The sequence below is a fragment of the Uloborus diversus genome, chromosome 9 (genome assembly GCF_026930045.1).
Source record: "Uloborus diversus isolate 005 chromosome 9, Udiv.v.3.1, whole genome shotgun sequence".
Taxonomy (NCBI): domain Eukaryota; kingdom Metazoa; phylum Arthropoda; class Arachnida; order Araneae; family Uloboridae; genus Uloborus; species Uloborus diversus.
Genome location: NC_072739.1, coordinates 17221111 through 17244465, shown reverse-complemented (window position 1 = coordinate 17244465; position 23355 = coordinate 17221111). Strand labels below are relative to the sequence as shown.

The window sequence follows — 23355 nt, the reverse complement described above, 5'->3', positions numbered from 1 at the left end:
CGGACAGGATGGAATAAAAACCGCATCTGGCTAGGGGTCGCCCACAAATTGATGAAGTCACGTTTTGAACGCGAGGGGGGAAGTTCGTGACAAATACACTTTCATATTTTGGTAAATTTAGCTCAAATTTTCGACTCTGAAACATTACACTGTTTAAAAATATAAGCAATAGCATCAAAAAAGGAGAAAAAAAAATCAAAAAGTTGTGGACACGAGCTTTGGAGGTTGCAAGACAAGAAGTTGTGAGGAACGGATGTAACGACATCATCAAAAGCTTCTTTCGTATTTGGCTTTGGTCGTATGTCTTTACATCATTAATTTCATAGCGTTTTGTATTGAAAATTAGGTTTCATACACTGTTAAAAAAATTTCCTGAAAATAACGGATAAAGTACCGGCAGCAAAGTTGCCGTAAATATTACGTTTCCGTTAAATTATTTTCCGTGACTTAACAGAAGTTCCATTTCTCATTTCTCCGTTTAGTTCTGTTCTTCCATTTATAAATTTTCCGTGATTTAACGAAAATTCCATTTCTCTTCTTTCCGTTGATCTATTTTTCCGTTTTTAAATTTTCCGTTCATCTATTTTTCCGTTTTTAAATTTTCTGTGTCTTTACAGAACTTTCGGTTCTTGATTTTTCGTTGCGCTATTTTTTCGTTTCTCATTTTCACATATTTTATTGAAATTTCATTCTCGTTTTTCTATTCTATGTTAAAAATGATATATAATAAAAAAATAGTTTAACTATTCAAAAACTATTATTTTTTTTAATTTGTATTTATTACTAAAATATATTTTAAGTGACATTTTTGCTTGATAACTTACCTTTCAAGCATCCATCTCGAAATTCGCACCTTCAGATGAATAAAAATAATCGAAAAGTACCAACAAGGAAATTAGTGGATTTGAATATAACACCAATTTTTGATGCTGATACTGCTCGATATTTTTTTCGACTTCTCCTCGTACATATTCTGGCGTGGCATGGAAAAGCATACATGAAAAATAGAATATTTTTATTTGCAGAATGAGTCAAAATACCATTAAAAACCGGTTGACTTGATCGTGGAATAATATACCTGATGGAGAGTACCGCATACCAATTTACTGTGTTTAAAAACAGAATCATTGACATACACGTGAAGAATTGTTTGCTCAGATGATGTATACTCCCCTCCCCCCCCCCGGTGATTTCCGAATTTTTCACTCATTGGAATAGCAACATAGATTTTTAGTGCATAAGCATTATACTTAGGCTAAACATATCACACATCTGCCTGTCTAAAAATGGCGCGAACATTTTTTCCAAACCTACAAAGCTCAAAGGCGTATAAACAATTTCGACATAACGAGTATATTACTCTCCAGACATGAAATAGCAAGCTATCTATTTTGTCAACAGCATCCGAGTTGTTATTCTAAATATGCTTTTAATCAGCAAAATGTAACAGTGCGATTAATAAGCACTATCAATAAGGGATGTTTATCATGACTTGAAGACTAATCAGAGCAAAGTACAGCACAGCGGCAACCCTAGAAATGGAAAATTTCCGTTTTCGTCGGAATGTTTACGTTGTTGTAAGGAAAAATTACGTTTTGAAGCATTACGGAAATATTCTGTTAAAATCAGTCAGAAAACTACCTGAACTTTCAGGATTTTTTTAACAGTGTATATCCCAAAACACGAGTTTGCCATTTTTTAAACGTTATTTTTAAATATGCATGTTCCTGTGCATATGTTACTCTTTTAATTGAAACCTTCTAATCATCAACAGAAATTTACTATTATTTTCAACAAAAGAACTTGTGTAATTCATTGAAAAGATAAAAGTTACACAAAAATATGCAAAATTAATGTTGTTTTGCATTGATTTAAATGCTAATGTTTAACGTACAAGAACATTCAATATGAAAAAGTTTAAAAGAAGTGCCGTTATCATAATTGGTATATAATAGCCTCAGTTATTATGCAATTTCTCATTCTATTGTTTATCCGAAATCTGTATTTTATACTTTTGTTGCGTTTTTGTACGCAACAAAAATCTCTCTTTTTAACGAGTTTTTTTAAAAATTTTTTTAAAAATCTTTTCAATCTCTCCTAATGTCTAAATTCAAATCTGACGTTTCTGTATCAAAAGTCAGATGGAATGTCTGAAATAAGTCTGGGTAAATCTAAAACAGTAAACAGCTTTAAAAAGAAAAAAAAAAAAAAAAAAAGAAAGAAAGAAAGAAAAACGTGATTTCGTATTTTATAAAGAGATGGAATATTGCAAAAGGGAGAGAGAAAACAGTAAAATTGAACTAAGACAAATTTGATAAGTTAAAAAAAAAAAAAAATACATAAATCCGCCATAGGAATTTTAACAGTGACACCAAAAATTTATCCAGTTTTTCAAACTTAATCCTTCAAAATTTATTATCAAATGTCATTGCTCGACTAACAGTATTGTTCGTTTGTAGCAGATGTCCCCTGCACAAGAATCCACGCTTAAATCATTTAAGACAGTGATTAATAAGCTAGCTCCACCCAAAGATGAAACGAACAGAACTGAAAAAAAAAAAAAAAAAAAAACTCAGATTTATATCATCCACTCATCCACATGCCCTTCAAGTCTCAGATCTACCAATTCTTTCGTAACTAGCACCTTCTTGCTTCCGTGTCTGTGAAAGAAACTCATGTTTTCTATCTATTAACATTTGGAGTTAATAAATATTTCAAGATTTATCCAGAGTTTCTAAAAGCTTTACTTAAGGGAATTTATGGATCTAATTCTAGTAACTTCCTGTTTTGAATGGTTTCACCGCCTTTAGTATTTATTTATTCCGCGCGTAACTGCAGACGATCTCTCATGTTTTTGTTTAAATGACGGTAATTTGTTGGGCGCAGATGGCAACGTTCTCGTGCTTGTTTTTGGCTCCTATTGTGTGTATCGAAACGATTTGGTACGCAAAAATTAGTTTCTTAAAATATCTTCCCCGTGTGTGTTTTATGGGATTATTGGCTTGGGTTTTTTGAAGTAACAGCGTGAAATATGTTGGGGAAACATGCTTTGAAGATTCACTATCAAGAATTTATTTTTACAAGCAGTTTGGCTTAAGAAAACTTTTATTTAGTCGTTTGAATTGAATTCATGCATATTTCAGCCGAGGTTCTGAAAATTATTTTTTGCGACACATTTTTGTGACATTAGAAAATTTCAAACTGATACTTTCACCTTCTTATGTATTAAATAAATTTTGTTGTACATAGGTGTAATAAACTTGTTCATTGCCACTCTCTCTCGCTCTCTTACTTTTTTTTTTAACCCTTCTCTTTTTTTTTTTTTTTTTTTTTTTTTGGCTATTGTTTTGATTAAAGCGCTAACAACTTTCTTCATACATAAATATTTGAACAAGGTAAACAAGGTTTGGTTTTCTCGTAATGCGCGATCTGCAGCTCAAGTAATCTAGTTACTCAATAGGTGGCGTTAATTGCATTTCCTACAAAAAATTGATTTCAGTGGCCCCATCTATTGAGTAATTTGACAACTATATTGCAGTAAGTTACGCGTCCCTAAGCCAGGGCTAAGACAGAACTACATCTGCTTCAAGCTCGGTCGTTTATTCACTATTCAAGACTGAGAAGTTCTAATAAGAACGAAACTGCAGTCTCTGGATGTGATAACTGGGCTGAATGGTGTATTGCATGTATACAACTATAGTTCGGGCAAACCTAACCTGGCAGCATTGTGAAGGCTGCGCAGATCCTAATCATAGCATTACGACTTAGGTTTGCTCCAATTATATAGCTGTACATCGCATATTGGGAAAATACCCTAAGTTTTCTCTTTGGAGACGATAAATAAACTAGAGAAAACCTTGATTTTTATTTTCCGTGTCTCTTTTATGAGCGGACACTTAACGGGCCGCTATAGATGTCCGTACTAGAGAGGTTGTGCAGTGAATTTAATTTATTAAAATACTTATTAATTTCTTTTTATTCAGAAAACGTTCTTTATTGCAGGTTTATGTTGAACTAGATGTGAAAGACAGTAACTATGTGCACAAGATGTGGAACAGGCGATATTTTCAGCATTTGCCATGATTAATGACGAGGTTGCAGAGTACCATGTATGGTACAATGGTATGTGAGCTTTTATTTTTTTACACCGATTTTCATTCATTTTTGTTAACTATTCTTTCCGATCTATTTTATTCCTGATCTCACTGGCCGAGGGAAAAATAATAGTGTCTTTAGGCTTCCTAGCTTGCTCCCCTTCCAAAGTCCCTTTTTAAGTTTCAAGTCCTTAGAAGTCCGTTTCCCCTCCCCTCCCCAAATCTGGTCCCTTTTTTTTTTCTTTTTACGTTAAAAAAAGTATAGTTCCATTTTAAATTTTCAATATCTTTTTTCTATTTGCATTTCTTTTTATTAAAAAGGGGGAGAAAAATGATGTTCTCGCTAATGCTGCCATGTGAAAATTTACGAAAATAGCCGAACTGCTCTACGAAATCAACCGAGAGCCTGCAGGAAAGCTGCTTCCCCTCTAGATATGTTGAAAATCTTCAATTGCAACCATACGAAACCACACACACACACACACACACACACACACACACACAAAACACACACACACACACACACATTTCGTACGCTTTTATGTACGAATTGATTTCACATATAAATGCAAAAATTATTTGTTTTCTAAATCAATTGTTTAAACACTTGCTTTAATATTCTTTTGAAATGTTCTGAACAATAATTTAGAGATAGATTCTTCGAATTTAGGCCTCCTTCAACCTAGTTGCATCAACTTTCGAACGGGCGTTTATCAGGTTGTGTGACCAGGTAGAAAAGTAAAAGAATCGCTCGGCAACCTTCACAGGACAGTCAACTCATGAGGCACGCCAGGCACATGTGCCGCTATTGTACAAAATATAGATAGGTTTGGCTAATGCTTTTGAATTTTTCCTAGCAATCAAATGCAGCCGAAATGGCTAATATTAGCTAAACTTGGCAACCACCCCTGTGCACTCCCTTACCATGATAATTTGCAAATTTTCAATCCAATTGGGGCACCACAGATAGAGTTCGGAGCTCTAGGTTATATATAGGTCGTTAGGTGTTATTAAGTCACTCAGCATAATTTCTCATTCTAGCCTAGAGTAATTTTTAACTGAAAAAATAATTCCTTTTATTCCTATGGTCCATGGGCGCCCATATGCAAAATTTTAAGGGGGGGGGGCTCAGATATTTACCCCATGATTTAGCAGGATATTTTCCCCATAGAAATCGATTTTATTACAGATTTGAGTTATTAAAATTTGACATTTTTAATAATTTATTCATTAATGGCTGGAGAAGAAACGATTTTAAATTTTTGCAAAGAAAAAGTGCTAAAAGCAAGGAAGTTCTAATTTCAAAAAGGGGGAGGAGTCTTGAGCTCTCATGTGCCCCCCCCCCATATGTGCGCCCTTGTTATGGACAAACTGGTAAGTGGTAATTTGTTGGGAGCATGGCTGCGGAGTTGAAGGGAAAATAATCGACTCTGACTCTTTTACTTCAAAATCAGTTAAATCTTTCTACTGCGTGCTCCAACTCCAACTCTTATACCCGAAAATCATTCAAAATCCGACTCCGCAGCTCTGGTAACTAAGTGACAATATTGTGATAAGTATAGGGGCGGATACAGACTAGCGTTTTGGGGGGAAGGGGGGAGATGTCATGCTAACAAATTATAATATATTGGGTACCAAAAATGGAACTGTTTGGGTGTTAATAAAAGCGCAAAATCGGCCAGAAAAAAACGCCCCAAAAGCACAAATTTTATTGATTAATTTCAGAAGCAGTGAAAAGAAGTGTTATTTCAATTATTTACTTTAACAAAGAATTAACCAGTTAAAATGATTGTGGCAGACACATACAATTCATTCATAAAGTATTTGAACACAATTTGTAATAATATATTTACATTTTAGATGATTATTACATCCATCCATCTTGTATGCAATAATTAAATTATGATCAGACAATCATGATAGATGGATAATATTGTCAACGGTTTAGGGGAGGTCATGTTCCCATGACCCTGGAGCTCTTGGATGAGTATGTGAGAAATTCTAATGAGTAAGTTGTAGTTGTTGTTGTCATGTGCCAGCTAGGCAGGTAATTTGGCAGTCCGACTTCTACTGCAGTACACGCATGCCGGAAGGACCAGGTTATAGGGTAGGCAACCATTCACAGCTTAACAACACATTCACACAAAGAAAGGACAGGGATAGGAGAGAGAAAGTACGTCCATGCCCGAGCCGGGATTCGAACCCGGACCTTCCTGTCACAGTCTGACTTCTCTGACTATTAGACAAAATGACTAAGTTAAATTATTTACTGAAGATTTTAAAATCGAGGGGATTTTCTAACGACTAGCTGGAAGAAATTTTTTTTTTTTTATATAATTCCGTAATCCATCTTTTCTCGTTTTGATCCAATTTTATTTCGAAAAATTTTTGAAACTCATTTTTTGTAATCTTGTTCTTCTCTGAACAATTGTCGTTACAACTGATCTCCTGATAGCGAGTTTTGCTGATATTAACACTTGTACGAAAGCATTGGAATTTTGTGTTTTTCAACACGTGCCATTCTCTAAACATTTTTTTTTCTTTTCTCACACATCATTTTAACGATCGCCTGCGAGAAATGCTATCTGCTATGTTTATGTTTCAAATGTTGGCAACGACAGACAGGACTAGGAACTCTCACGGGACCGAATCCTCGTTACGGTAGAGCAGAATCAAACAAATAAATCCGAGATCTTAACTTCGCGTTTATCAGGCTCGTTTATCGTTGTTTATTTTTCGGTATCGGGATTCAGTTTCAATCAGTGGGATTGAAGATTGTTATTTTAGCAATCTAACATCCCCTTTCGCCGCTTGGGAAGTTAGTCGCTGAAGTGCTGTAAATTAGCGTGTGATTGTGTTTGTAGTTTTAACGAAGATCGTTCCGTGCCTCGCAAAAATAAAATATTGCGGCGTTGAAAAATGTCTGAAATTAAAGAGCAGTTCTTGTTACTTACATTCTAGAAAAAAAAAAAGAGCAGGCATCGAAAGAAATGGAGATGAACGATAAAGTAGCTATAAACATTGGGAAAGTCAGGGCCTGACTTAAGGAAGGAGCAAATGGCGGGGGGGGGGGGGGGGGGGGGGATGACGTGAGCATCGCCTTTATGTGAGCGAAACTAGTCTAATTAGGAACCGACAATTGAAAAGAAGCCACCTTTGAAACCGTTACTTTTTATGCCCCAAAATTACACATATGACCTTGCTTCCGGAAAAGTCCCCTCCAAATTCTGAAGCTCTTTCAGAGGGTAATTGCCTAGGATCAGTGGGTCCCAAAGCAGAATATTTGACGATGTTCTGCAACGTAGAATCATTTTACTAAAATTGTTCTGCAAGTACCAAGTATTATTATATACATAAGCATGTATCTAAAACATATGTTTATGGAGAAAATTGCAGTGGATGAAAATAAGGAGAAGGGGAACCAAAAACGCTATAAAAATCAGAATTTTTTCGGATTTAGAATATGAAATTTCTGCAGAAACTGCAGATTTTCTTCATACAGAGTTTTATACAAATTCTGCCGATTTCTTTAAGTTCAAAGTAAATCTCAAGTTCCTGCAAATGACTTATCAATTCAACATTTTTCGCGAGCTTTCCGCCGAATTGTATTTTGCAAGAATTTTAGATTTTCTTCTAATTTAAAGAAATTTGCGGAACTTCTGCAAAATTCTATCTTGAGTTGAAAAATATTTGTAGAAAATCTGTAGTTTCTGCAGAAATTTAACAGAAATCAATAGTATTTCTGCAGAAAATTTTCCTCTTGCATTTGAACAGAATTGTTCTGCAGCTCAGGCATCTGTTCTGCGACGTGCGTTGCAAATTTAGTAGTACTCTGCTTTGGGGTCAGTGAGGAATTTATTGCTTTGGAGACCCGTTGCAAAGTTTTTTTTTTTTTTTTTTTTTTTTTTTTTTTTTTTTTTTTTTTTTTTTTTTTTTTTTTAGGTCCCCTTTGTCATAGAACTAAGAAAAACTTTTATCAAGTGCATATTTGAACCCCCTTCAAGATCCCTATGATCATGGGAGCCCCACCCCTCGCAATTACTACATGCTAAATCCGTCATTGCACAGGGTCCGCAAAAAAGTGTGTTTTCGAAAAACAGCAAATGCTATCGGTAGGTAGGATGAAACACGTAATTTTTAGTTAAAATTATTCATTCTGTTTTATGTGTTCGTTAATTTTTCTAATTTTGGTTAGATACTCGTGCATGCATTTTTTTTTTGCAAATCTGTCTGTTGAAAAGAAAACAAATGAAAAGAGGATTTTTCGCTGTTTGTGAATTGACTAAATTTCTGATATATGTATTTGCTGTACTTGGAATGTGGTTTATGCGTCATTCATAATTTTTGTTTATTGAATTGAGAGAATATATAAAACTATGGGGAAGAAGGTGGGGAGCTGCTTGAGGAGGTAGTTTGCCAGTTCTATAGGCTCAAAGTTGGATATTTGAATTCTTGGTTCAAACAGGCCCGGCTGTAGGGGTAGGCGACCTAGGTGGCCGCCTAGGGCGGCAGATTTTTGGGGCGGCAAATTTTGAAGTTGAAACATTTTTTTTAAGCATGAATATCTGTTTCGCCATAAGCTATTTAATTCTAAAGAAAAAAAAATAGATTGTGTATACCTACATGCAAAACATAGTTCGGAACTCAATTTTGGAGGCAGTAAATTGCGGATTTAAAAAGTCTTTTGAAAATATTAATATGTTTCAGTGTCATAAGATGCACAACTTTTAATGTTAAAAAAGATAATTCAAGGTGTATACCAGTGCTTGGATATGCAAAACCCAGTTTGGAATTTAACTAGAAACTCACTTTAACTTTAAACACTTTACTATTATTTCGATTTTATTAATATATTATTATTTTATATCATTATATTATTCAATGGGGGGGAGGGCGCACTTGTCACTATCACCTAGAGCGGCAGAACTACTAGAGCCGGCCTTGGGCTCTGCAAATTCTCTACAAATCAGATTTAATTTCATTTCCACTCGTACACTGTTGGGATTTGGAGACAGGGTCACCAACAGCTAAGGCGGACCCCTTGTGAGTTTGGTAGTCGAGCCCCCTTTCCTCTATAAAACTTAAAAATTTTATTCTTCTCTAGTTCTGAGGCTGACCTCTAGTTTCCAACTAAGCTGCGTGGCCTCTTGTCAGCCCTGTTTGGAGATGATATAGCTTACAGTCAAATCGGGAGCAACTGCAAAGAAAATTCTATTGTTCAAATTCTGCAGTTGCGCAGTTTCTTCAACCATTGAAATTGATTATGATTCTCATGGTAAATGATTTTTTTTTCGTTCTTAAAGGTGTATTTGTTTTTTTTTTCCTGCATGTATTGCTTTGCCCACATTTTAATGAAATGAACAATCAATCTGAGGGCGTTAAAGTTGAAATGCAATTCGCATAGTGTTTACCAAGAGACGACTGTCCCAGCGCTCTACCTAGACAGCCTGTCCCCATTTCTAACAGAATCCAGAGCGCAGACACGTGACCTTGGCGATTATTATCACGAGTGTCACCTCAGCTTCTTGGAGTGATCATAATTTGCCTGTTTTGATCGTCACCTTCAGCCGAATTGCCCAGAAGGGAAATTCTTATTATTCTCCAGATAAATTTTATGGAGTAGATTTGGCGAACGAATTCGCGGAAAAGTACCAGAGGATTCTGCAGTGTCTTATTGGATGTGTTGTTGAATCGTTGTCAATTCTTCTGGGCAGATTCGAATGGAATACAATTCTTATTGAAGGACGTAATCGAATCATGCGATTATCCAAGATCTTTTTTAAGAAACCGATTGTAGCGTTTCGGTCGAACCTTACGAATGATGCAATTCTGAGCCTTATCGGATAATTTTACGATCAAATGATCTGTAATCGATTGATTCTTTCGAATAATAATCACCTTGAAGAAACCTTTAATGACCTTTCTAGTATCCCCTGATTTGGCTGAGTAAGCACTTGTCCAGTGGCGCAACCAAGAATTGCTCTCTTGAGGAGAGGATCGCATCATTGCAGAAAAACCGTACTTTAACGGCATTCTAGTACCTATTCGCCCTTGATGATATACTTATTGAATTTTATTGTTGGCAATACGAATTAAAGCCAAGGGTTCTAGAAAAGGTTAACGCCCCCCGCTCCAAGTTGATCTCTCACGCCCCCCCCCCCTCCATGGGGATATGAAATGGAAAAAAAAAATGCCACTTGGGGGACTTATTGTTGAGAAATGCCTAAATGCCTAATTCTTGAAATGGCCAGCACATTCCACTGGTGATAAAAAGTGCTTGTTTTTGACAAATCTTTTCGAGATTCATTGGCTCAAATGTCACAAAACCGTGCCAACTTTTAAATGAAATAAATCATGGTTACAATAGGTGCGACTTGTTACTCGCTTGCCCTGCTTGGTTCCTTTCAACAGAACCCTAATCAATATTCTCCGTTCGTATATTGCGCTTTCACACTGCCACGCGTGGGCTGAGGTTTTTCAGTTTCACCTTCGGCTCTGAATAAAGGTGAGCAGCAAAAAAAAAAAAAAAAAGGGAAAACTTCGATTCCGCACCCATCGCCACACGCTGTCCTTTTGAATATGGATGCCTCCGTAATAAGAAAGATATAGCGGAAGAATTGAAGTTTGTTTACCCATTTATCGCACGCAGCTGTTGGCAGAATTGAAGGATGGACGATCCTAAATTTGTTGGCAGCTCAACGATTAGCATTAGATGAGAGATATGCAAAATCGACTCCATTCTCAACCTGGTAAATTGTTTTCCGCGCAATGCAAAGGCCGGAGGTGTTGGGCCAGGAGTGTTTGATTGTTTGATTAGAGAGTGTTATTGCTGATTCGTAGGAAGATAATGTTTATTTTTTTTTATTGTTTTATTCTTTTTATTAGCGTACATATTACTATGAGAATTAGAAACGTAGACAATAGAATGGTTTTTCGGTTGTTTCATGGCCATCTGAAACATTATAAAAAAATAATTTACCGGAATGGGAGGAACTTAATTTCGTTAGTTTATTTTGTAATGACTCAATAGCATGGTTGTAACCAAATTTTCGTTTCGGGGAGGGTTTTACATAGCACATTTCTCTTGAAATCTATATGATCATTTAAATTTGAATTCAGTCATGTATTTTATTGATTACAATTGGTAAATTAAAGCAAATGTAAAAGATAACGTATCCATTCAGTGAAGGAAAAAAAAATGGTCTGTACACTACATGCTAAACTTCCTTGTTTCCTTGTACCCCCCCCCATAGTAATTAATGTCTTTTTAATTACTCAAAAGAATAGATGCGCGTACGCGCATTCTAAGTAATACTTTCAAACCTCATATTTTAATGAATAAAAATATGTTCTACGAAAAAATGTTAGTGAACTTTTTATTAGTGGAACATTTTGTGGAAATTGTAGTTTAGACATTTTTAAATTTTTAGAATTCCGATTTTTTTGTCGGGTTTTCAAAGTCTAAAGAAAAACCCTGTATAATTTTACGTGAAGTGATGTTTGCAATAACTAGAAGTATAATTTTTCAATACTTGATTTGATTTTTCAACTATAATTGAAAATGAATAATACATAAAATACTAATTAATTATATCAGCATAAAAGGTATGATGAAAAACATTTTTACTTTCTTCTATATCTAATATATAGAAGAAAGTATTGGATTCGTGCAAATTTTCGAATTTCGAATTTTGACGGATTCGAACGTTTTGAGGTGTGCTGAGTCCATTTCGACCATTTTTGGAAAATGTCTGTCTGTCTGTGTGTGTGTGTGTATGTGTGTGTGTATGTATGTATGTGTGTGTGTATGTATGTGTGTCACGTCTGTGTGTGACCAGTTTTTTGTGGCCGCTCTACAACAAAAACTACCGCATGAAATCGAACGAAATTTAGTACACATATGTGCCCCTATGTGAACTTGTGCCCATTAGTTTTTGGCGCGAATTCCTCCAAGGGGGGTGGAGAAATGGGACGTTTTTCGAGTTACGCATGCTTGCTATTCCTCAGGAAGTAACTGGCGGAATCAAACAAAATTTGGTCCATATGTTGGTATTAACAGGAACAGGTGCTGATTCAATTTTGGTGTCAATAACTCAAACGGGGGTTGAGCTATAGAACGTTTTTTGTCGTCAATTGTGACTGCTGTATCTCAAGAAATAATGAACGGAATGAAAGAAAAATTTATCGGCAAGTAGCCCTTAGTGGGTATAAGAACTGATTTTATTTTTGTGTCAACAGCTAAAAAGGGGGGTAGCGCAATCACCCGTTCTTTTTTTCCATTTTGAGTGCCCTATCTCAAGAAGTAATGCTACGTTCTGGTTGAAATTTGGAATATATGTGAATCCATATGTAAACAGGCTTTGGTTCAATTTTGACGCCGATCGCTCCAAGAGGTGTTGATTTTTTTTTTTTTTTTGCGAATAAAAAATATTTTTATTAATGCAACAATAAGAAAGATAAATCGTAATAGATTGTCGTCTGCGTATTTCTCGTGATTTTAATTGCATGGAAATGATCGGAAATATTATCTCAATGATTTAAAATTTTTAACTGTTGCCATCTTATGTTTGTTAACAAATAAAATATTTGTAATTAATTCAAGCAAGGCTTTTAAAATAACTTTCAATTTTCGCTCTTTGCTTTGCTTTTGCAATAATTCAGACATTGGGATGGTCGTCAAGTTTTTGCATGTGTAATTTTGTTTTCATTGGGAATATTGCTTCCTCGTCAAGCATGGGGAGGGATCAGAAAAAAAAAGAAAAATATAGAAGAAAGTTTCGTGATGGCCACAACATACTAGTTTGGAATAGTTTTGAAAATTTTCGGAGTTGGTTTGAACCCCAAAACCCGCTTCTTGAAAACGGCCCTGCATAAGAACCTCAACGCCAGAGATTTTTTCTTTCTTGAGTTATTGGTGCAGATTCAAACGTTATAGAAAAAAGCTCGAAACGTTGAATCTGTTGAATGAAAACGTCACTAGTGAACATGTGGTTCTATAAAAACTTTTTGAAGCTCAGTGAGTGGCTTGGTGAATTATTTTAAGGAGATTTTTTGTTTTTAGTTGATAAATGATGGAGAGAAGAGTGAAATTTTGAATGACAGTAAATTAAAATTTCAAGTTGGCAGAAGACATTGTTTATTTTTATGTTTGAGTCGTAATTTTAAAGCCAGTTTGTTGTTTGACTGCTTATTTTACTGGTTTAAAAATCAAGTGGCGACTGGAGAAAAGATGTGGCGACTAACAGACTCTTTTGCTTCTCATCAATGGCGGCGAAAAAAATTTCCCGCACTTGACCTTTGTTAGAGATGTTTGTGATCCGAAAATTTTGTGTTGTTGTTTTCGAAAAATTTGAACTGACAACACATTTTAAAACTGAAAATAATAACTGGAAAAAAAAAAACCTTCTTTTGAAAATGCTTTTTATCAGTGATTTTTTTTTTTTTTGTATACATATTTGAAGAGTTTTTTTTTTAGTTGGGGGGGGGGGGGGCGAAATCGAGCTATTCTCATAGTTTTCGAAAATTTCACGCTGTCTTCAGAAAATTTTACTCGAGTCCTCTTGCACCCCTGCTTTGTTACTACTATGTGAAAAGTTCTATGATTATTTCATTTTATTTTTGAGGAAGTAAAATTTCTATTTGAGCCCCAGTCTCTCAAAATGCTTCACTTTTTTTTTTAAATTTCGTTCCAAATTTCCTCTCTCATTCGAAAAGGTGCACAATGAAATTATATGAGCTGTAATCCGATCTCTTGAGTAAACCTGCTGCGTCAAGTCGGCACATGTACAAAAATTCTCTCTGCTATCTGCAATCGGATAAATAGCTCACTGCAGCAAAATTGCTTTTATCTGCGTTTCTCAGGAATTTTATCTGTTTCCGCAAAAGTTCGGTTGGACTTTTGTCGCTTATCGCACGGGTTATTTATGTGAATGGAACAAATTTCGCTCGTCCCATTGACAAAATGTAAATTGGAGCGTTTTTTGCTGCTCCAGATAGCTTTTTTTTTTTTTATCAATGGATTCGATCGCAAATGGTTTATATTACGGAAAGTAGTTTGTTCAAGATAAAAATAAAAGTTGCAGTTATGTTTGTGTTCTTTTTATCGGGCGGATGATTCTGTTTGGAACGATAAGATATCGTTTGTACCCCCCCCCCCCCTCAAATATTAAATAAAAAATAAATAAATTAAATAATAATGATAATAATTATTATTTTACAGGTGTATGGAGGGAGTCGAGCGTACCTTTTACCGTTTTCTAAAATATTCAATTTAAATACAGCATATTTTATAAATATTACTCCAAAAGTGGTGTAAAGTATTTATATCAACGCAAAATTTATATTGATATAAATACTTCACACCATTTTTGAAGTAATATTTATAAAATATGCTAGATTCAAATTAAATATTTTAGAAAAATGTAAAAGGTACATTGACATAAATAATACAAAATAATAAAAAAAAGAATATCTGTTCTAAAAAAAGTTTTTTTTTTTTTTTTTTTTTTTTGAGCAATCTTGCTTATTGCTTTCATTTGACTGTTTTTGGCGTCCTATCACTTTATTTTCCCACCGTCACCCTCCGCACCATCACCGTCGACGGGCTCCTCACGATGCTGCTCCTATAGCGAAAGCCGTCTCCAGGTTGCATCCATGTCCTACACACACGCGCATACACACACGCATACATACGGACACCTACACATACGCACACACAAAAACCATACACACACATACACACAACTACCCACACATTCATGCCTGCCCACCGACACAAACACATATGCCTACACACGCATACCCCTACACACAAACACACATACCCCCCACACACAAACACACACGCCTACATACACACACTCGTGATTGCGAAAAACATAATTTGAAATCAAGATGTCAAAATTCAAATTAATTTTTCTTTTTTTTTTCTCTCCTTTTTTAGTTTCTTATCTTCAGTTTGAATTTTTTAGGGAAAGGTGAACGGTACGCGAGCTTCCCTCTAGACTCCTACTTTTTTTTTGTTTTTGTTTAATTTAGCGCTTATTGTTGATTTTTGTCATTATCTGGGTTTATTTATTTATTTTTTTAAATACTTAAAAAAATATCTATTCTAAAAAAAAAGTTTTTTTTTTCTTTTTCCTAGTTTATTTTTCCGCGGATCGGTCAAACTCTGTTCACGGGCCAGATTTGGCCAGCGGGCCGTGGCTGGATACCCATTTTATATTATTGCAAATATATGTTTTGGCGTTTTGCATTACTTCAAGTAATTGCTCTTGCACGAAGCATTCATTAAAATAATATTAAATTCCTGGCAGTATTCCATCGAGAAGTAAAGCATCGATTTTAGCTTCGTTGCGAAACACATCATACCTCTGTCACAGCTACATGCGCGACAATGCGACTCCTCTACTATCGACAGGAGTGACTCACGCGGCGCGTTCTTTTTTCTCATTCCGAATGGAACGATTCGATATGTCCTCTAAATTATTATCGCAGTACTTTTGCAACTCGTTCCATATTGAAAATGACCTGCAAGGCAGTTCTGAGAGTATCTTGAAGGTTTTTTTCTCCCATTGAGATAGAAAAGGTTTAAATTTTATGTTTTTTTTTCTCTCCATCTGTATATTTTTGCGGGCGCGTGTGTGCGTTCCGCGTGTGTTTTAAATTTTCTTAATTTTACTTTTCAATTGGCGTTACTTTTTGAAATGACGTACTTCTCCGATTAACCGCACTCTAATCAACCGAAGCGTTTCATTATTCGATTCCCCGCTCCTTAATTTGACGCCTGAGAAAAATTAAAAACTTTCATTTGGCCTGTATTTTGTTCTGTTTTTAAGTTCAAACAATGATTTGTCATTTTTCTTCAGTCGAAAAATCAAATATTTTTAATCTCAATTTTTTTCATATTATTAGAGTTAAAAGACAACAACATACTACAAAAAGTATTTTTTAAAATTTTACTTGTAGTTTTTCTCTGGATCTGAAGGGATTAAAACGTAACTTAACCTATTTAAAAATACACCTTTCTGATAGAATCAGCTCTGAAGTTGCTCGTACAACTCGAATTAGCACCTGGTTATTAGCACCTGTTGCGTCATATTTGGATAATCGGTTCTATCGTAAATTATTACCTCAAAACATCATTTTAATGTGATGTTTTAGCTGTGAATTAATGTTGCGCCGAATTAAAGCCAACGCGGTCTTAATGAAGTAATTTGTTCCTTTTGTCCCTCAAGAATCTATGTTAATGTATTCACATTGAAACAGCATAAAGGAAGCTAGAATGAATTGTGGTACAGCGTTTTTGGCAAAATTCAAGTCTTGCGATCTGTGAACTAATGAAGACTTGGATGTGTGTCCTCATGTCACCTTTTCCTTCTTGGATTGTGCCATCAACATGTTAGGTCAATATTGGGAAGACGGAATTCTTTGTGGATGCAAAATTTACATCATCAATGTCAGTTTCACCCCGATCTTCCTCTCAGGTTTTTTTTCTCTTTCTGCTGATAGTTTATTGTTCTGAATCAATTGCTTGATTTTTATTTAATATTTTTCTGAGCTAAATGTTTTGATAAGAGTATGTGTGGTGAGAAGTGTAACCATTGCAACTGCCTTTTTTTTTTGCTTAAAATGTTAATTTAGATTTTTTTTTTTGGAATTATCTAGGAATGTTGGGAAGTTTTTCAGCTATTTGAATACAAACCCTGACTTTATTTTTTTAAAAAACAATTTTTTTTCGTGCTTTATTTTCAGAGGAAACCAAATAAGCAAACTTGTACGATAAAGCTAAAGTACTGTACATGACAAAAATTTCAAAAAAAAAAAAAAAAAAAAAAAAAAAAAAAAAGCTGTTCCTGCGCTTTTTTTCCCCCACTGCAATTTTATCAGTTAGCGTCTGTAGAGCCAGTTTTAAAGGAGTTATTTCGGTTGTTTTCTCGGAATTGATTGCATATTTTATGTTCATGCACTTCAAAACCTAATTTGTATTTTTACTTTTCTAGATGTAAACACTGTTCGCAAAATGATGCTTGAAAATGGGGGCACTCTGTGCCCTTCCTGTTGTACCCCCTTCGACAAAAGTAAGCACAGGAAGTTGATTGACACCTGTGGGCACGAGTTATGCTACATGTGCATCAATTCTGACCATTGTCCTCTGTGTGTATACCATGGTAAGCAACAACCGGATTTTAAGTAGTTATTATTGCTAGAATGATGGTTGATTATGATAGACAACATTTCTTTGAGCTGAAGAGATGCAATTGTATTTGAAATCTTCTCTTTTATATTTACATCGTCTTAATCTCGTAGTCTGTTTTTTTTTTTATTATTTTTTTATATATATATATATATATATATATATATATATAATCCTATTATTATAGTTTTGTTTTTTGACTTTTACGCATTCGTAATCATAATCTTCGCTATGATGATCCTGATCGATTAATCGTTTTAGATCCTGATTACAGATTTAAAATAAAACACGTATGGTTTTTGATCAATCGTAATCGTTATTTTTAAAATGCTTAAACATTCTCACACTCCCAATTCGTTCGGGAGAGAGACTCCTGAATTTCGATTGCTTCTCCCGGCTCCTTGACGAAAAATAGAATTCCAGAACGACGAAATTCTCGAAAAAAGAAAAAGGGATTTTTAGTGATTAGGATTTTGAGAAAAATCCATGCAGTAAAACGATCGCGATCGCAACCACGAAGCCATTTCATTCACAAGTAATAATAATTTTATATGTCCGATTATATTCGAAACATTTTAATATAATATTATTTTCTCCCCCCCCCCCTTTTTTTTTTTTCAAACAAAACTTTTGTCTTCCAATAATGCGGTAAAACGTTCCCGATTATTTTTTTTCCCTAAAATAAGCGGTCTTTTTTTTTCTTCATTTTTTTCTGAAAAAAAGGGGGGGGGGACTTAGAGGTGTTCCCCCCTCGCGTTGTGGAGTCTGCGGGTACGTAGATCCGGGCCTGGTGTCATCATCTTTACCATGAAACTTTCTTTTAACGTCCGTTATTCGATTCTGACAAAACGGAAAGCCTGTAAGTTAGTTTTTGCTACGGTGTCACTGTTGTAGCCAAGAAACCACATTTACAGATTGCACATGGTTACAGCAGCGCGCTATATTATTCATAAGGTCCGTTGCAGAAAATTACATTTACATTAAAAAAATAAATAAATAAATAAATTAAAAAAAAAAAAAACTGTGGTTATAAAGAGGGGTATTTAGCTATTTATTTATTAATTATGGAATCTATCGTTCATTTTAAACACATTTAACCGATTTAATCCTTTTTATAATTAGCTGTTATATACTTGCTCTAACCTTGGTGAGTGTGAGAAGCTTTTTAATTAGTGCCCCAAAACAGAAATGAATAATAGTAATTATAAAGTTAATTTTCTTCAAATCGTCAACATTTTTTTAAAGCTAAATTTGAGCAAGCATAGATAAGTGAATTTCGAAAATCATTGTGGCATAGACCTTCTGACTCATCCAAGTTATATATATTTAATGGCTTCGTTTGTTTATTTGCTGGATTTTTTTTTTAATGTTCCTCTATTAGTCTCCTTTAATGGATTGATTTGTTAAACACTAAACATTAAATTTTCAACAATCTTGACGTCGTCAACATTGATGAGCAAATAAGCGCTTCTTCTGACCAGTTTAGCGAAATCTTTTAAAAAGAAGCCGTGACATACCTATAACGGAAAAGTACCACTCTTATCCGGGCTTTTGTAAGTTTTGTGTGGTTTATAAAGGAGTAAATTCTTTTCTGCTGAAATTTATCCTTTCACTTTAATAAAGTAATATTTCCAAAATCATAAATTTGAAAAGATTTATGTGACACATAAATTAGGTGGTAGTATACATTAAGAATTTAGGTTTTAAACAAGTTTTTTCATAGCTTATTCACCATGTACTTGTTGTAATATTAGAAAACCATTTCTTGGAGTCAGAAAATGCCAAAAGTCTTTTTAGCACATCTTTCTTTTCAACTGCAAGTTATTATCAACTTCATAAAACTGTGTGTAGAGAAAGGTTTCTTTAAATTATATTTTAATGTTGTCAGCACAGTCACTCACAATACCACACTGGGTAGTAATAGATGCACCTATTAGTCTTTTACATGTGGTTTTCAACACAATTATTGATATGAGTGTAATAATATGGCATCCAGCTGTAAAATTGGCAAATTAATGAATAAATGAATTATACTGAAGCATTATATATGTTGATGATATGAAAAGTTAAATCCCACAACTTCTTTACACACAAATTTTGATAATTAGCATTCAAGCAGTTTCAAACTCTGAAGCTTTAACAGCTTTGGAGGAAAACCCACAGGACTAAGGGGGAATCTAAGGATTGATGGAAAAATGAATCCTTACACTTAAGAAAAAGGTTAATGACTAAATAAGAAACATTAAAAATAATAATAATAACAAACAAACAAAACATAATAAGATTAAAGATAAAGCCTTCATGACTAAGGTAAGATTACAAGAAAAAATTAATGAAAGTTGTTAGTTTTTGAGAGAGCTGTTAGTTTTAAATGCAATCAGAATAGTTTTCTCAAATTTCCTATTCACTCTAAAAATAATAATTTTAATAACCTTTGTTTACTTATTTATCATTTTGCATGTGAACAAAAATGTTAAGTTTACTCAGTGACTTTATTACTGTGAGAAAAACACATGTTTTAAAGAAAAAAAATCTGGAAAAAAAAATTCACATATTTTTCAATTATTTTTAATTTTGAATTGCTTTACAGCATCCCAGGCTCAATCCCTGATGCAGCAACGAATGTCCCAAGACGCTGCGATTCCGAGACCTCGTCTCAAAACCAACGGCCACTTCACCACCTACATGCAAACTCGAGAAAGGATCTCGCCCGAAAGGGGCATACCTGCTGGTGCCCTCCCACCGAAAGGTAAATTTGCTTGTAGTATTATGGAATTTTCATGTAATTAGCTCTCATTTTATAGTAATAGAGTACTTATTTAATTGCTAAGTGTTTTTGTTTTAAGAAATGTTTTTCTCCCCTTTCAAGAAATATCCTCCCATAGTTATTCGAATATTTTTTCTTTGTTCTGTCCCTAGACTTTTTTCTTTTTATAGTCATGATTTTTCTCAGGACTAGCTACAAGGGGGAGGGGAGTTAGAGTTTAACCCCTCCTCGAAAAGTTCGATTTGACATTTAAATCTTCGTTAACATTTAAAAATTTCCAAAAAACATTGTTCCAAAACTCAAATGGGTTTCATGTGTATATTAATTGCATAAAACGCTTTTAGTGAGTCAAGACTGGTTTTTAATAATGTACTACCTTCCGCAAAGCGCCACATGAAAGTTTTAAACCCTCCCCGAAAGTATTTTCTGGTTACGGCCCTGAGTTTTCTTTTCCTTAGGTTTTGGGTCTTAATGACTACCTTTTAGTCTTATTGTGATTATACTCGTTTAATTTTTTCTTGTAATCTTACCTTAGTCATGAAGGCTTTATCTTTAATCTTATTATGTTTTGTTTGTTTGTTATTATTATTATTTTTAATGTTTCTTATTTAGTCATTAACCTTTTTCTTAAGTGTAAGGATTCATTTTTCCATCAATCCTTAGATTCCCCCTTAGTCCTGTGGGTTTTCCTCTTGTCATTAAAACTTTTTACTGGTCATTATGATTATCTAAAATGTTCTCTTTCTTTAGAAAGGTTTCTCCATAGTCATTAGGTTTACTTTCTTATGTTCTAGGATTTCCCTCTCATTACTAGGACTTTCTTCTTAAGTGTTCAAATCTTCTTTCTAACTTTTTAGCTTTTTGGATTTTCCTTCATTACCTATGATTTTCACCTTAGTCATTAGATTTTCTCCTTAGATTTTGGAATTTTTCTTCAGTCAATAAAATTTTGCTCTTTGTCATTTGAATTTGCTACCTTACTTAACTGGATATGTTCCATTGGGTACTAGTGTTTTCCCTCTGGTAATTGGTGTTTTTCTTCTGTCACAAGCATTTCCTTCTTAACTTTGAAGTCGCTTACCTTAGTCATTAATTTGATTTTCTCCTTTAAGTGCTGGAGATTTCCCCCTGTACTTCTCAATTTCCCTAAAAGTTTAAATGCATTAAAAATGTAGACTTGAAATCTAACCTACAAGATAACTTTAAAAATAAAATGAACTAGAGTAAACATAGCAAGAATGGGAAACAACTTAATTGAAACAAAATCAGTTATGAAGGATTAAAGTTACTGTAAGGAATCAAATGAAAACAGTTTATCTGAGTCACCAGATTTGGTATTTCTTGTCAAAAATTTGACAAGATTCCAAATGTTTTTAGAATCCCATTATTAAACCAAAACCTTCCTGATTTAGAGTCAATGTACCAATTTTTTTACATTAACCAAGTTCTGAGATGGTGTTGGCTACATGTTTTGATGTATAGTCCTATGTGTTATATTTTCTAACTACATCATTAATTCCAAGCATTGAAGATTCTGTTTTTTTAACCTGCTTTTCAAAAAGCCTTCCAGCTAATTGCAGTTAATTTTTCAGCGATTCCCCAGCAGCCTGGACGCAAGTATTCGGGATGTAGTCCTCGGCTTTCTAGAGCTTCCAGAACACAAAGGCACATGAAATGGCCTAGTGTTCTCAACTGTGACACTCAAGGTGCCTTCTCTGGTGAGTAGTCAAGTTGCTCATTAACTGGGTGTCAGTGATGGTCATGTATCAAAGTGCCATATGTGATAACTTTGTTGTTTCAACTCCCAAATAATGCAGTACAAAAAACAAACTTATTTTACAAATACAAATACAAATGTGACGACCAGCAACAGGCTCTGGGCCCAGCTAGGCTGGTCCTAGTCAATTAATTAGTCCCCAATGAAGATCAATGGCCCTCTTAAAGCTATCCACTCCCTTGCTCATTACCGCCTCTTCCGGTAAGCTATTCCAGGTGCCCACGACCCTGCTAAAGTAGTAGTTTTTCCTGATTTCCAAGTTATCCTGAGATTTAAATAGCTTAAAACAATGACCCCTTGTCCTGCTTTCCCCGCAAAAATTTAACCCATTTACATCTTTCATTTTGATAAATTTAAATAACTGAATCATGTCCCCTCTGACTCTCCTTTGCTCCAGGCTATACATGTTAAGCCTATTAAGTCTGGTATCATAATCTAACTCTGAGAGTCCCCTTACTAATTTAGTTACCCTTCTTTGAACCCTTTCCAATACAAAAATATCTTTCTTCAGATAAGGCGACCAAAACTGAATAGCATACTCCAAATGAGGTCTTACTAAACTCCTATATAAAGGCAGAAGAACTTTCTTAGATTTGTTTGAAGTAGATCTATTGATAAACCCAAGCATTTTGTTGGCTTTGTTACTAGCAATACTGCACTGTTGACTAAACTTGAAGTCCTGATTTATAAAGATACCTAGATCCATAACATTTTCTGCCTGATTTATGACTGAACCCTGTAAACGATATCTCATACGCTTATTTCCATGACCTAAGTGTAGCACTTGACATTTCCCTACATTAACTGCCGTACCCCATTTATCTGCCCACTTAGTAATATGATCTAAATCCTCTTGCAGCTGTTTTACTTGTTCTTCATTTTCGACAATCCCCATAACTTTTACATCGTCAGCAAAACAATTCATGCTTTCAGAAATATTTTCATTGATGTCATTCATAAATATAATAAACAACAGAGGCCCTAAAACTGATCCCTGAGGAACCCCACTTAAAACATCACTCCAATTAGAATGATTTCCTCTCACAACTACTCTTTGTTTCCTACCAGTAAGCCAATTTCTAACCCAAAGTAAAGTTTTTCCTCCTATTCCTATGTCAACTAACTTGCTGAGAAGAGCAACATGCAGTACCTTGTCAAAAGCTTTTTGAAAATCAATATAAACAACATCCACACATTTTTTGTTATCTAAAGCTGAGGTAACCTTGTCGTAGAAATGCAATAAATTAGTAGTACAGGATTTACCTTTCCTGAAACCATACTGCAAACTAGTCAACAGACTATTAGTCTCTAAGAACTTCATGATCTTAATTTTGATCAAAGCTTCGAAAATCTTACAAATCACTGAAGTCAAACTTACAGGTCTATAATTCCCAGCAATACCTTTAGACCCCTTCTTGAAGAGTGGCGTTATGTTAGCCAGCTTCCAGTCCTCTGGCACCGTCCCCGAGTTGTAAGAAGCATTGAAAATATTCAAAATAACATCCACTAATTCCTCTGCACA

The 23355-nt window shown here is 34.6% G+C and overlaps 1 protein-coding gene across 1 annotated transcript in view; it reads left to right on the top strand.

The window, feature by feature from the left end:
* LOC129229779 (uncharacterized) overlaps positions 1-20870 on the top strand; it is a 47802-nt gene extending 26932 nt beyond the window's left edge. The window contains exons 2-5 of the mRNA XM_054864153.1: positions 4003-4122; positions 17096-17263; positions 19880-20038; positions 20851-20870. Of these exons, the coding sequence (XP_054720128.1) occupies positions 4080-4122; positions 17096-17263; positions 19880-20038; positions 20851-20870 (390 nt within the window). The 5' untranslated portion in view covers positions 4003-4079. The remainder of the gene's footprint in view (positions 1-4002; positions 4123-17095; positions 17264-19879; positions 20039-20850) is intronic.
* Positions 20871-23355: the final 2485 nt, after the last annotated feature.